We start from the raw sequence: 15,886 nt of genomic DNA, 5'->3' as shown, positions 1-15,886 counted from the left end.
CTGGGGCGGGACTAGATAGGAGGCTGGCAGGGACACTCCACAGTCACTTCCACTGTGTGACTGTCACACCTCAGTGGCGAACGGCGCCATGAGCTAAAATAAGCAGTGACTTTGTTGCAAGGTAATGAGCCGTAAATGACCTACGTGACTACTGGAGGCGCATCCCTTTATGTGCCAACCGTGAAGTTTCAGTGCCTGGCTGGTCCCCAAACTAAGCTCAGTGGGCACAGAAACCCTGTTCCCTATCACACACCAAAGACAGACTCCCTGAGACATCTTGGCAACCACACGGATCCCACCTGTGCCGTCTCGTAGGCCCCGCCCCCTGCTTCCCCAGCTTAGACTTGGGGGAGTCTCCGGCTCTGCCTCACGCCCCTGAACCCTCCCTCCCAGATGCCCACCTTCCTGAGGGAAAAACTCTGGCTCCATATCATTTTAGGAAATGCCCCAAGTGGGACTGTGTTGCAATGCTTTCTGTTGCTATAACTGAACACCCTAGACGGCGCGGTTGTAGAGCAGGGATTTATTTAGCTCACAGCTCGGGAGGACGAGGAGTCCAGGAGCGTGCTGAGGGCCTTCCTGCTGCACGGTAGCATGGTGAGGACATCACCAAAATAAGCTGCCAGCTCCCATCGCTCTTACTCTCACAGTCACGAATGCTGCTGTGACCGCCAGGCTCTGCCACAGCATGGAGTCGATCGGCACCAACTCTTTGATTAAAGAGGAATCTGTTGTGTTTCTTGCTCTTCTCCTCTGGTCTGCCCTCAGCACCGTGTCCATGTCCTTCCTGCTCTAGTTAGCACTGTCTTCTGTTACTGTGTTCAACAGTGGTAGCCAGGGCCCTACTGGACCTGTGAGCTCTCAGGAGTTCATACCACCTTAGGGGCAGGCACTGTGCTGCCACAGGCTAAGCCACTGCTTTAACACCAAGAGCACCAGTTCAAGTCCCAGCTACTCTACTTCCAATCCAGCACCCTGCCAATGCACCTGGGAAGCAAAGCATCGTGGTCCAAGTGCTGCTCCCCCACGTGGGAGATCTGAATGGAGCTCCTTGCTCCTGGCATCAAGCCTGGCCCAGCTCCAGCTGTTGGTCATTTGAAGCGTGAACCAGTGGCTGGAAGATCGATCTCTGTCTTTCCCTCTCTTTAAAACAAGTATTAAAAAAAATACACCAGGTTTGAGGAATCTTAGCCTTTTTATTTTGAATAAACATTGTTTTTGACTTTTATCATTATATATTACTTAGTGTAGAATATATTCTGTATACTTGGATAAAACCACTTTATTCCATTTAACAACCCATAGAATATACTATTTTACTAATTTTTATATTTAATTCTGCAGGAATTGTATTGCTTGAAGTCTTATTTGCTCAATAGCAATGATCCCAAACTTGCTAAATTTGATACTGAATGAATATAGCAAGTTTTGGATCACTGTTAGTGTGTGCTGTCCTGAAAATCATTTGAAGCCAAAATACCAGATGAAGTAACTCCATTTGTATTCCCGGGAAATAACATACATACTTCAGGGAAGAACAGATTGCTACTAATTTTGTCATCTGAATCATTCTTAAAGATTTAGTTATTTATTGTCTGGTAAGCACAGAGACAGAGTGAGTTCCCAGCTGATGATTCACTCCCCAAATGCCCACAAAGGTCAAAGGTGGGAACTGGAAATTCAATTCAGGTCTCCCACGTAGGTTACAGGAGTTCAACTCCTTGAGCCATCCCCACTGCCTCGGAGGGTCTAGTTGAGCAGGAAGCTGAGGTCAGGAGCCAGAAGTGGGTATGCAACTGCAGCACTCTGACCGGGACATGGCGTCTTAACCAGCGTCTGAACTGTCAGGCCTAACACCCAACCCCTTAAAGTTATTTTCAGGGGCCAGCGTTATGGCGCAGTGGGTTAAGTCGCCAGCTGTAACATCAGCATCCGAATCAGAGAATGACTCCTGGCTGCTCTGCTTCTGATTCAGCTCCCTGCCAATGCGCCTGGGAAGGCAGCAGAAGATGGCACAAGCATGTAAGAGACCCGGATGGAATTCCTAGCTCCTGGCCTTAGCCTGGCCCAGACCTGTATGTTGTGGCTGTTTCGGTAGTGAACCAGCAAATGGAAGACTTTTCTGTCTCTCCCTCTGTTACTCTGCCTTTCAAATAAATAAATCTTAAAAAAAAAAATTTTTGTTCTCTTAAAAATACTGAGCTGTTAATGCGAACCAACAAAGATCTCTCTCCCTCTCTCTTGCTCTGCCTTTCAAATAAACAAGATATAGAAACAAACAAAAAAAACCTAAGAGTGACTATTGTTTTACTTATAAGGAACGGCACAAGGGAATTTAAAGGTATGGTGTTGCTAAATCAGGGCAAAAAATACAAATTTGTTTTTACTGTTACTAGATATTACATTTTAATGTCATTTTAAGTGATTTAATTGGCAGTTTTGCAAACTAATGAAATACTAAAATGCTTAGGCAATGTCCTTCTACAAAAATTATCTTTCCAAAGGAACTTAATCAGTCCAAGTAAAACCAGGGGAATCTCAGCCAGGCTGGGGGAATGAATCAACATCAATAACCTACTGATAGGGTGCTGCATGAGGCTAGCACTGGGGGAAACGGGCAACAAGGACAAGGATCTCTGCATTATTTCTTTTTGTTTTTTATTTGTAAGTATCTCATAAGTACAACATGCATTGTTTTACAACTCTACAGAAATCTACATGCTATCTTAATTACAAATAAAAATTTTTTAAATTTAGTGTTATTTATTTGGAAGGCAAAGAGAGAGAGAGAGAGAGAGTGCATGCAGGAGAGAAAGAGAAAGAGATCTTCCACTTGTTGGTTCACTCCCCAAATGGCTGCAATGGCTGGGGCTGGGCCAGAACAAAGCCTGGAGCCTGGAACTCCATCTGGGTCTCCCACCAGGGAGACAGGGACCCAAGCACTTGGGCCATCTTCCACTGCCTTCCCAGGTGCATTAGCAGGGAGCTGAATCGGAAGCAGAGCATAGAATGCTCGGGTCACAAGTAGCAGCTTAACCTGCAGCACCACAATGCCAGCACCAAATTACAACTTTAAAGAATTCACATACATACTGACACATGAGGACAAAGTAGAAAGCAAAAATCTTTATTTTTAAAAAAATTCACATTTATTAAAAACAGCAATTTCTAGCCAAATAATATAAAGCATTTTAAATTATTTGAAAGTATATACACTCTTTGTATAAGGAAATACTTGAAACTGTACAGATTTAAACAAATAGTCATTTAGCAAACAAGTTGGATCACTACTACCTACTCAGCACTTTTTAAGATGTTTGAGTGTTTCAGAAACTTAAGACCAAAACACAAGAACAAGTGCTGTTAAATACTTTTATATTTAAGAACACACTCTGCTCTGTACATCAAACAAAACCAGTCACAGTACTGTACAATAATCAAACCCACATTTCTTTGGAAAGGTTATTTAAAAATCAAATGTACATATACTACACAAAACTGGTATTTTACAGTTCATTTCATTAAACATGTATTTTAAACAGTAAGTGGAAGTAAATACAATCTTCCTAATTCATTCATTTCATGGCAAAGACTGCATATGGACCCTCTCACCTTATACCTTCCCCAAACGGTTGTAATAAGCTCTATCAAACAACGTCCATCACCAACTTAAACTGAGTTGAGAAACAAGTGACCCGTTACAAGTGACAGACATCAGGACACTTAAGCCAGCCGCACACTCAAAGCAGCCTCTTTCAAGGCTGAGAAATGCAGCTACCGGCTTGTCTCATGAGTTACAGGCACCACCTGTTAAGTACTTCCGAGGTCACTGGCCCTGTCCCAGAGCCCTTGGCAATATCCTCCTCCAGACCAGTGTCTGAGTAACTGAGAATTCTTTTTGAAACAAGAAGCAGCTACACCTGCTATAACACTGGAGATAAAACCTATCCAATCAGGAAAGGGATATTTGTAGGAAAATTCCCAGGTGCGCATAATTTATTTTGTGATCCCTGATAGCGTGTGGCGGTTCTTAGGTGTGGGTAGTGTTTGTTAGCCCGTGTTTGTTGCTAAAATGCATTCTGGGCTGGAGATCCACGAGGCTGGGACGCAGCACAGCACAGCTCAGCCAGCTGGACAGACAGGACATGAAAGCATTCACTCTGCAAAGCACTCCTGAAAACGAGGGCCGCGTACAGCCGTCTGCCAGCCCTGTCCTGCATCCATGAGATGCGCTACTCACCGGCTTTCCTTCTCTGCTTTATGGGCCCAAGGTAAGAACACCTGCACTGGTAATTCCCACTCACAAGCACTGACTGGCGTACCATGGAGATCCTCACCAGAGAACTGCACGTGGCTACTGCCTTTGAACACTCTGCACCTAAGCAACTCAGGGAGTACAGCTACTGGGGCCTTAGATGAGGTTCTTGCTTCTGTAACCACCTCATGTCAGACATGGAGAAAGATAACATGCCGAGTTCCCAGGAAAGCAAAACTGTGTTGTCGCAAGCAACCAACCTACTCCAAACTAAGCTTCAAAAATGACAGGAGAAACATCACATTAAATAGAGTGTAGAAATAACATTTCTGGAAGTAAAAACGTCACTGTGGAATGCTCAATGGTTCAAAGTGGTGCAGGGTTTCATGCGTTAGCAACCTCGGCTCTTCGAAGCTTTCTAATTAGCTGTCTTTTCGCAAACTTCACTTAGGGTAACCCACTTTCATTGCGCATCTTTCATGAAGAAACATTTCACTGTGTGCCTGCCATAGCGACCTCTCTCACACACTTCTTGGGACCATTCAAGGGGGCAGTTACCACCGCTCGTCAATCAATCTTTGGCATTTTGATGTTCTGAAATGGGAAACAGCGATCTTTTACCACTTTGCTTATACTGCATTTGTAGCCGGCACTGAGCAGCACTCCTGTGTGGTCCTCGAGGCTGTTCCCACATCCGATTCCTCAGTGTCCTGCAGGCCGCCAGACTTCTCGGGCCACTCCTCCGGGACAGACCATGGGCAGGCACAGCCCGACTGGCCGGCTTACTTGGAAACCATCAGCAGCAGGTTCAGCTTTAAAACAAAATGTAGGGCTGCATCAGCTCGGCTGTGAAACACCATCGGCAGGGAAAGCACAGAGCCTCACAAACAGCACGAGAGAAAAGGACCAAGAGTATGAGACCAGGCAGCATGGCTGTAAAACTGGCCCTTGATGCCGGGGGATCTTGGATGCAGCCACGGGACACTGAGCACACATAGGCCCCGGGGGGAAGTTGCTTTCCACCAGCAAATCCAGGCCTTCAAGTCATTTTAGATTCAGTGAGGATGCAGGCAAAGCCCACAATACCAATACCAACACTGATGAGTGACAGAGATATATCTATGTAATCAATTGCACCTTTTCCTATGCAGAGAGTATTCTGGGAAGAGCCAAGTGCAAGCTAGACTCAATGCAGACGAACGGGCCTGATGAGTGACTTCCAGCTCACACGGGAACTCTACCCACCATATGGGTGACCTCTCCACTCTGCAAGGGAGGGCCTGACCCCCAGAGGCACATGGCCACAGAGATGGCAGATGGAGGGTGGTGGGGAAGACAGGGAAGGAGGCGGCCTGCACCCAGGCCCTGGAGACTTAGAGGTGAAACAGACCTGGCTGTGAACTCTTGTATATGGTACAATTGCTTGGGGAATCAGGAAGATCACCCCAGCCTCTTCTAGAAATGTGTACTATGTTTTTCCTGCCCAAAAACACAAAACCTGAATCTAATCAGGAGGAAAGAGCCACTGGCAAATTGAGATAGTCCACAAAGTAACTGGCCCATCCTAGGTCAGAAAAGGCTGTGGAACAGCTCCAAGTTTAACAAACTACACTGACATGACACGGGACAGTAAGGCAGGGGCGGGGCCTGGACCTGGACCAGGGGAGCCATCTATAGAGGACATTATTGGAACACTGGTAGAATTTCAGTATGAACTGTGGACTACATAGTAGCATCAGAGATAAATTTCCTGTTTTGATAAGTATCGGAGTCCTTTAAGAGAATTTCCTTGTTCCCAGGAAATGCACTCGGCACTCTGGAGTAACAGAGCACAGTGTCGCCCAACTTCCTCTCAAAGGATTTCGGGAAAGGGGAAAGGAGAAAGCGATCAAGCAAAAGGGGCAAAGTGTAAGTGAATGAGACAACGGATATATGCGAGCTCCTGACACCACTCTGGCATCCTATCTCCAGTTTTGAAATTATAACAAAATAAACCCACAGAATAACTGTACTGCCATATGTTGGAGTTTACAATCCAGCTATTTCACCTCTACTACGCTCAAGAAAACCAGAAAAATGAGACAACTAAGCTGAATGGCCTTCCTTGGATTCCTCACCCTATTTTTTTCCTCCCCATGAATAAACGACCTAAGTGCTCTACTCACATCTTCGGTCTCCATTCCCTCCCCTCCCCCTGTTTGTCTGCTCCAGCCAGGCTCTCACCAACTTTAACCACTCTCCCTAAACTCTGCAAACCTTGCCACATACTATGTTTCTAAATGATGCTATACTGAAGACCAGAAATGAAATCATCTCCACAGCCCCAGGCTACACTTAATGCACAGCAGGTACACAATAAAAAATTGCTCACTGAACTGAATAAATGAATGACAATCAACAGAGACTGGGCTCTATATCCAGGTTGGTTTTTTTAATATATTAAATTTAGAAAGAACAGAAAAAAACAGAAACACTTCTATTATCTATTCTAATCTCTAAAATAACTTTCCTTTTGTTCCATCTGAAATTTGAGCCTCTCGTGCATATTTCAAAGAAAATTACTCAGCAAGTTAAATGCCACTATTTGAGCATTTCACAAGTCATTCATCCCGAACACAGCAATTTTCACTAGCAGAAAGGATAAAAGCAACTGAAAATTCTAAAACCCCCCACCCCGTCCCTAAAATTGGAGACAGCACATTAAAAGTTAAATTTTTACTCATCAGAATAAGCTACAATTTTCCAAATAACATTACAAACATGCTTGCTTAAGGACATCACCTACTCAAGAAAGTCCCAGAGGCCTTCACTCCAGAGCTCACCTGCTCCATAGTAGGGCAGGAAATGATCTGCATGTCTTCGGGGCTGAACTCTTCCTTTAACAGAGCATGGAGCTTCTGGAAGACTTGCTGAACATTATTCTTAGAAAGGAGAGAAGATCATATCAAATGAGTCACACACAAAAAAAAAACACCATGGTTTAAACATGAAGCACTAAGAATGCTAAATTGTAATATTTGCCAAGAAGAGTGGAGGAAATGTATCTTCCATAAAATTCCCAAAGAGGTATAATTTGCACTTAGCATTTCACATGCTAGCACAACCTGATGAAGACTTATCAGACAATACTTCCTAGAAAACGAACCTCTAGCATGCCCTTCCCCCTGGAGAATAATAAGAGTCTTCAGCAGCAATTTCTTACACAAAAGATAATAAAGTTCCCAGACACATAAAACGTACTTTAAAAATCAACCAACCCCTTGGGTGAAGATGTGAGCTCAACACGGAACTGCAAGTTAGGAGTCCTAAATCTCCTCTGACATTGGTCCCTTGGCAGCGACTGCAAGCCATTTATTTCCACGACTCACCAGGAGAATGGGGCGCAGCTCCTGACACGCTACGGCTCAGGTGTTGGGCCGTATGCAGCGTGAGGCCCTGACTTCTTGTTTATTTACTAATTTCTACTCTCAAAGGTAACATAAGAAACGTAAGACAAAGTGAGAATGGGGGGTGGGGGGAAGTTGTGATTAGATAGACACAGGCCTTTTAAGCTTTGCAAGAACTGCAGTGATTATTAATCAATGACTATGGAAAGAAGAAAATGGTACATGAGGCAACACCCCTTGAAGTCACCAGCCAACATCCAGTAAATGATCACAATACTCACCCTAACAGGTTTAAACAAGATGAACTCGGTATCTTTATTAGATAGGTACAATGACATACTTCTCAACGTCAAAGGCAACTTTGCTTTTATTGTCTTATAGGCAGTAGCCACAAGGTCACCGACCTTTGCTGGAAAGAAATTAACCTCATCAGTATTACGAGAAAAGAGAAGAAACATTTCTATTTTAATTCACAGGGGAACGAAAGGAGAGACAAATGGCAAAAGAAAACACTTTTTATTTCCCTATTGAATTTCTTTCATTTTTTTCATTTATCAAGTTTAATCGCAAATATTATGCATCTACTATATACAAAATTTCAATCCCAAAGGCTAAAGCAACGAATAATACCCCTGCCCTACCAGCTTCCCAGCATGCCTCAGGACAGTTACAGGAGGCAGTAATGTGGCCCTTGGAATTTGGAGATAAGAGATAAGGCTTAAAAAAAAAAAAAAAAAAAAGAGGTGCTATTGTGGCATGTAGGCACCTGCAATGCCACCATCCCATATGGGCTCCAATTTGGGTATTGGCTGCTCCACTTCCAATCCAGCTCCCTGCTAATGTGCCTGGGAAAGCCCAAGTCCTTGGGCCCCTGCACCCATGTGGGAGACACAGAAGAAGCTCCTGGTTCCTGGCATCAAATAAGTCTAGCTCTGGCAGTTGTGGCCATTTGGGGAGTGAACCAGTGGATGGAAGAGATCTCTGTCTCTCTCCCTCTCTAACTCTGCCTGTCAAATAATCTTTTAAAAAAATGATTGAAAAATATATACAAATGAATCTTAAAAAAAAAAAAAAAGAAATATGGCCTATCAAGAACTGAAAATAGGGGCCAGCGCTGTGGCAGAGCAGGTTACGCCATTGTCTGCAGTACTGGCATGCCAGATGAGCATCAGTTCAACTCCCAGCTGCTCTAGCTCCCATCCAACTCTCTTCTATGGCCTGGGAAAGAAGATGGTCTGTGTGCTTGGGCCCTGCACCCCCATGGGAGACCTGGAAGAAGCTCCTGGCTCCTAGTTTTGCATCAGCTGGGCTCCAGCTGTTGTGGCCATTTGGGGTGTGAACCAGAAGATGAAAGACCTCTCTCTCTCTCTTCCTCTCACTCTCTGTAACTCTGCCTTTCAAATAAAATAAATAATTTTTTAAAAAAAGAACCAAAACGGGCCAGCACGGTGGCGGTGGCGTAGCGGGTAAAGCCAACGCCTGCAGTGCCCACATCACATATGGATGCTGGTTCAAGTCCCAGCTGCTCTACTTCCCATCCAGCTCTCTGCTAAGTCCTGGGCAAGCAGAAGAAGATGGCCCAAGTCCTTGGGCCCCTGCACCCGCATGGGAGACCCGGAGGAAGCTCCTGGCTCCTGGCTTTGGATCGGCGCAGCTCCAGCCATTGCAGCCAATTGGGGAGTGAACCAGTGGGTGGAAGACCTCTCTCTCTCTGACTCTTCTTCTCTATGTAACTCTGACTTTGAAATAAATAAATAACTCTTTAAAAAAAAAGAAAACCAAAAATAAATATCCATTTACAGCATTACTAAAGAAATCACATGGCTACTACACAGCAAGGAGACAGCTGGATGCGCTGGTACACCAAGGGCAAGAGGCACAGTTTAGTCTCATTTGGGCAACATTTTTTTTAAGTCCATATGCGCTGGTAGGTACATAATCCATTTGGAGAAAGAAACTGCGATAGGGCTATTCTAGAGGTTGAGAGTAGAATTACTTTTCATTTTACACCTTTTCACAGTTCAAATTTCATCCCACGTAGAAACAAGTTTTCAATGGAGGGTGGGTTGTGGTGAGGCAGGGGAGAAAGTGCAGCGTACTCAAGAACAAGCAATGCAGGAACTGCTGCTGCTTCTGCACACACATGAAAGCCCCTGAAGACACCTGCTTCCACACACTCTGGGTCTATCATCACCAAGGCTTCAGGTATCACTAAGCCGGTGTCCAGTGCCCTTGTCAACCAGAAAGGGGTACACAGGCTAGCTGAATACAGTGCCTTCTGACTCCAAAACCGAGAAGTTCCCAGGGGAAATGAACAAATTGGCTTTCAGTTCAGAACCCACCCTCCTGTGAGCTGAGCATGAGATGGTCCCTGGGCAGCAGACCAAGCCTGCGGGAAGCAGCAACCCTCGGTTTCTGGGGTCAAGGGGCCCAGACGGTCCTTAACACGCCCACCCCAAGATGCCCCTAAATCTCTCTTTGGCCTAGAAGTGTGGGCTGCGTGCATTACAAATCATGAAAAATCCACTCCACGCTTTTTCAGTGGCAAAATGGGACGTAAGACACAAGCAACAAGATAAACCAAATGAATACCACTATTTCACTAAGATGTCCTCACTCAGAAAGAAACAAAACGGGTTAAATGCCAAACCAGCAAACCCTTTCAATTTGTCCTTTGTCAGTTTCCTTGATCCACCCCGGCTTTGCTAATGACAATTCTGGTAATGCTTAAGAGCGCAACAGACTTAATTCTATGAATTCTATTAGGATTCCACTTGAGAAAATGACAAGCCCCTATTTTGAAAGAATCTTTCCAAAGGGAAAAGAACAGTGCATTAATTATGCATCAAGGCCCTGGGCTTAGCTGTACTAAACACGCCTATGCCTATTTGCTGGAATCTACCTGTTTTAAGAAAGACGTATTACACCCATAAATGTTCAAAATAAAAACCAGTCCCTATTTCTAAGTACGCTCTGTAAGCGACTGAAAGCTCGAGCCAAAGGCTGCAATCAGCCAAACCCCACGAGGATTCCTTCCAGAGTCATGCTGAGCTAGATCCTGGAAAGTGCTTCCTGGCTGGCAACACCGGGATTAGGTGGCGAGCATGTTCACAAATGCCGATCAGAACGTCCAATGTCGCCAAAGAAGCCAATTCTTGCTTGTTTCATCGAGTGGGCTCTGAGTTTCAGTAAAGATGTCAAAGATTTCCATCTCATACACAAATACAAACATTCAAAGTGACAAAGCGAGCGGAACATGCCCTGTCTTCCACCACAGTAAACAAAAGCCCTGAAGCATATCACAGTTTACTTGCAAGACCTAGCGATGGCAAACCTGTACTGGCAACCTCGGGGTTCACAGAGGAACCTTTCAAACAAAATCCTGTCGTCCTTTCAAAAACAACCGATAACTCTCTGCATGCACAAATTTCCTTTGAAGATGCATAGTACTCTTTTTAACTCTTGGTTCAACTTCAAATTAATTTGAGGCATTACCATATGAAGATTTTGGAGGTTTAGAGTGGCTTCAATAATTTTCTCCAAAGGAAATGAATACCTGGCAGACATAACATTCTTTCAATATGGAAAACCAATTGCACTCAATAGTTGATTCCACATTAGGTGCCTGCAGACAGCCAAGTTTTCATGGATGCAAACCCAGAATTACTCTTTGGATCTCTCACTATGTGCAAAAAGCTGCCCTCCAACTTGAACACAGCTTAACATAATTAGAACACTGATTCTTTCACCATTTTGTCCTTTTTAGTTTCAAAGGTTCTCTATCACAACATGGGCCAGGGGATGGCCAGAAATACCAAAATAACTTATTCTGGTTTAATGCAACTTAAAATGCCACAAAATACTTCAAAAATAACCCACAAATGTCTAATACTAATGGCCAAAAAAAAAAAAAAAAAAAAAAGAATCCCTCTAGCACACAAAAAAATTTACACTGAACATCTCAAATATATCTGCCAATCAGACGACAATGGTGCCTGCCAGCTCCCAACAGACACCTTAATTTTCATAATTTTTTTTCGAATACCCTAAAACGTCAACAGAGGATGTAACTTGGATACAATATGGAACAAAATAGTGGCCCAACATTTCTTCACATATTTGAAAACAGGTATGCTCTCTCCATAATTTCATCCTATCAAATACAGTATTTTCATCAAAGCTCTAATACAATGAGGGGCAAGGGTGCAGAAGACTCAAAGGGTTTCCACCTAAGTCACATTTTAGTGTCAACTGGTCAAAATTTTTTAAACTCTTCCAGCTTTGGAATGCTTGCTGAAATGCAAGCAGTACTAACCAATTAAGACCTGTCAGCTCCAAACTGAATCTTGCATTATCTCACATGGTAGGACCCCAAAGTGAGTATAAAACCAACTCCAAGCTGTGACAGCAAGGACTGTGTACATGCAAATTAATACGACCCTAAAAAAGAAATCCAAGACAGTAAAATCCAAATACCTGGTTGTGCCCAAGGCTGCTGTGAGAGAGTATACTTGGGGCCTCCCTGGCTGGCCATTGTTTTTAATGCTGAGACCTGGTAGAGGAAACAAAAAGAAGAAGTAGTTTCATTTCACTGATGACAAATTAAACCTGTATTGTTCTCAAAGGACACACATCAGCATTAAAACTTATTAAAAACATAATGGTAATCAAATGTGCAATCCTAACAAAAATGCACTGGATCTCTTAATCCTTTACAGCTAATACAATTTTTTAGCAAAACCTCTTTTGAGATTTCGATGTATATACTATCTTGCAAAAAACCAGACCACAGTCCTAAGGCATTCGGCTTGAAACATTTCAAGGCGAGAAAAAAAAAAGCTCTGGAGAACAGCCAACACAAAGCAGGTCTCTCTTAAGTGAACTGCTATATTAATACTAAACTTTTATTGTATGTTGTTAGAAAAATGTCACCGTGGCAGGACAAAATCTCCTTTACACACTGAAAGGATCTTTTTTTTCTTATCATGATAGGCAGAAAGAATATCATTAAAACAAATAAGACTTTCAAATGCCACCAAAAGGCACACTTGGCCAGCCAAGTGCTACAGACGAGACTAGCTGTCCATCTTCTACTCAACTCTTTTTCATTCCTCAGCAGCAATAAACAGAAGCAAACCCCAAAATGCATGAGTGTTTAGCTTAACAGCTAAGATGCCTGCTTCCCATATCAGAGAGCCTGGGTTCAATTTCTGGCTCTGGCTTCTGATTCCAGCTTCGTGCTAATGCAGCCCACAAGAGGCAGCAGTGTTGCTCAAACGTGCGGGGATCTGCCACCCACATGGGAGACCTGGATGGAGTTCCAGGCTCCCACCTCCCATCTGAGCCAGCCCCAGCTGTTTTCGGGCACTTGGGGAGTGAACCAGGAAATGGAAATCTCTGTCTCTTGCTCTCTCAAATAAATAAATACTTAAAAAAAAAAAAAAAGTACAGTTAGCTGCTTGGACAAGACTATTCCTAAAATAGCAAATTGTGTAAGGGGGTAGCTGGGGAGAGTGAGCACTACATAAAACTTTTTTTTTTTTTAAACGATGGTCATGTCCCAAAGGATCCACGTCAGGGCCCTGGCCTCACTGGAAAGTCTCATTACAAAAACTTGAGCACCAACTCTTTTGATTTCCAATAACAAGGGCCACACATATATTTAGACAGAGGATGGGCAGAGACAGGTGCAACGTTAGCTCAGATCTCCACAGCCTTCTTTCTTTTCTACTTGATTTCTACTTTCTGTATCTATCAGGGGACTACTCATTCTGTCTACATGAGGAAAATCACCCCTTTCCTCCTCCCATTCAATTTCTGTCCATGTCTTTATTTTTTATTGTGGGGAGATGTAGTTTTCACAAACAAACTCATGAGTATCAATTAATTAGACAATGTTAAAAGAAAATCACATTCACTCTTGAAAGTATATTATCCAAAATGTTTCCCAATATAAAAATACAAACATATTCAGGTGTACATACTTATTAAATGGGAACACAATGTTCCGTAATGTTTTCCCCACATAAATCTGTAGGCTTAACATCTTTTATTATTTAATAATAATGTCTGCCTAACCATTCCCCTTGTTCCAGAATGTAGCCAATTTCATGACATATATTTAGGCTATTTACAATGACTTTAATATTAAAAACAAATACAGACTTGCATATTTCTCTCTTTTCTATTTTTCTTCAGAAGTTTTCCCCAGTTAGCTCCATCTTTGTTAAAATCTGGTGATGAACAAAGACCAACTGTCTGACAAAGACACTGCTGAATATATATCAACATTTACATATTTTTCTAACTTGATTTCCCACTAGGTTATAACTCCTTGAGAGCAGGAATTAAGGTTATCGATCCAATTCTACTACATGCACTACATCAAGAAAGTTTAGAGTATTACTGAAGAAATCAACACTTCAGAGGAAATATTAAAAATAAACTTGCAATATTTTATCAAATTGCTTCAAAGAAAATGAGTGTTTTCTACATGAGGTTGATTCTTCAGTGTGAACAGGTCCCACCAGAAGGAAACTCTTTTTAGCTGAGCTATAAACCTGAAATTATACTTCCTTTAAAATGCCTCAGAGTTTTCACTACAGCAAAATGTTCGTATCTGTCCTAGTTTACTATAGAACAACATTTCGGCAGCACTCCACGATTACAAAGTGCTTCGACACACATGATCCTCCTTGGTCCCCAGCATAACCCTCGGTAGGAAGGGCAGATGCTGTAGCCATCTCCGCCGTAGAGGTCAGAAAACCAAGGCCTGGAGAAGAGGACTTGCCAGCAGTTTAGTGAGGAGGATGCAGAAGAGGTCTGGGCGCAGTTTTCCTGATCCCAAATTTACACGCTTTCCACTACACCCAGCACCTTTCTAAGTCTCACTGAGTTTGTTTCATGCAATAGCCAGTATGATGAAATTCTGGACCAATCTGGAGTCAGGAGCCAAGAACCTCCACACAGGTGCAGGGGCCCAAGGACATGGGCCATCTTCTACTGTTTTCCCAGGCTGTAGCAGAGAGCTGGATTGGAAGTGGAGCAGCCGGGTCTTGAACTGGCGCCCATATGGGACGCCGGCACTGAGGCAGCGGCTTTACCCACTACACCACAGTGCCAGCCCCAAGCATGTTTTTGAAGGTAGAAAATAATCTGACCCGGGGGCCAGCAAGCAGGACAAGCCACACCTTGTCACACAGGCATTCCATACTGGAGCACTGGTTCTAGTTTCCACTGCTGCTCCACTTCTGATCCAGGTCCCTGCTAAAGCACCTGGGAAAGTAGGGGAAGATGGTCCAAGTACCTGAGCCTTTGCCACCTTTGTGGGAGCCCTGGATGGAGTTCCAAGATCCTGGCTTCAGCCTGGCCCAGCCCTGGCCATCGCAGCCATTTGGGGAATGAACCAGTAAATGGAAGAACTCTCTTTCTGCCTCTCCTTCTCTCTCTGTTACTCTGCTTTTCAAATACATAAAATAATTTTTTTAAAAAAAAGAAACGAATCTAACCCAAATACTTTCATCTGTACCTCTACTCACAACACTTAGAACAGTGCTGCACTCCTTTGAGTCATTTAAATCTCAGAAAAGGTTATTTTTCCAAGAATAGGAAACAAGGCACAAGAGCACATATTTTTAGTACTTATTTTATCTTCCTCAGGGAAGACTGCTAATTATACCAAGAATTAGGAAGGAAACAGACAAATGAAGAAGATGTAGAAAGGTTTATCTCATCATATACTTTTGGCCAATCTACAAAACTTTAAGTTTCTTGATCTGTGGAATGAAGAGGCTTCCCTTACTCAAGGTACTGGGGACACAGCGAGAATTCATGAGAGTGGAATATCCCAACAGGGGAGACCCCGGGAGGAGAAGAATGGCATGAACACAATGGCCAAGGTCACCATAGGTCTGAGGGCTCAAAAATAAGTCAGATAACCTAAAAAGGTTCTCTTCGCACTTACACAGTTTGTTTTACTACGTCAACCTACATAAGGATCAGCCAAAACGTAGAAACAAGCTGAGGACAGTTTGTTGATACCCACAGGGTAAACACTACAATCTACAAACATAAACATGAAGGATGAGATACTGTTTTCTTTCTGTACCAGTTATCAAAGTACAAGCAGGACTTACTAAAAGTTAAGTGAATAAAACAATGAGATTCTGCACTTGCAGGTGGAAGTGTAGAGGTGTACCTTTAAAAAAAAAGTATTTAAAGTTTTAAAATCTTTTATTCTTATTCT

General features: G+C 43.3%; 1 protein-coding gene across 2 annotated transcripts in view; it reads right to left on the bottom strand.

Moving 5' to 3' along the window:
- Positions 1-3,111: 3,111 nt before the first annotated feature.
- Positions 3,112-15,886, bottom strand: part of COG3 (component of oligomeric golgi complex 3) — a 70,203-nt gene continuing 57,428 nt past the window's right edge. For both annotated transcript variants that reach the window (XM_062194162.1, XM_062194163.1), the window contains exons 20-23: positions 12,118-12,193; positions 7,923-8,050; positions 7,078-7,176; positions 3,112-5,067 (exon numbers count right to left, since the gene is read on the bottom strand). In XM_062194162.1, the coding sequence (XP_062050146.1) occupies positions 5,038-5,067; positions 7,078-7,176; positions 7,923-8,050; positions 12,118-12,193 (333 nt within the window). In that variant the 3' untranslated portion in view covers positions 3,112-5,037. The remainder of the gene's footprint in view (positions 5,068-7,077; positions 7,177-7,922; positions 8,051-12,117; positions 12,194-15,886) is intronic.

Source organism: Lepus europaeus, chromosome 6 (assembly GCF_033115175.1).
Source record: "Lepus europaeus isolate LE1 chromosome 6, mLepTim1.pri, whole genome shotgun sequence".
NCBI lineage: Eukaryota > Metazoa > Chordata > Mammalia > Lagomorpha > Leporidae > Lepus > Lepus europaeus.
This window is presented reverse-complemented; position numbering and strand designations above follow the sequence as displayed.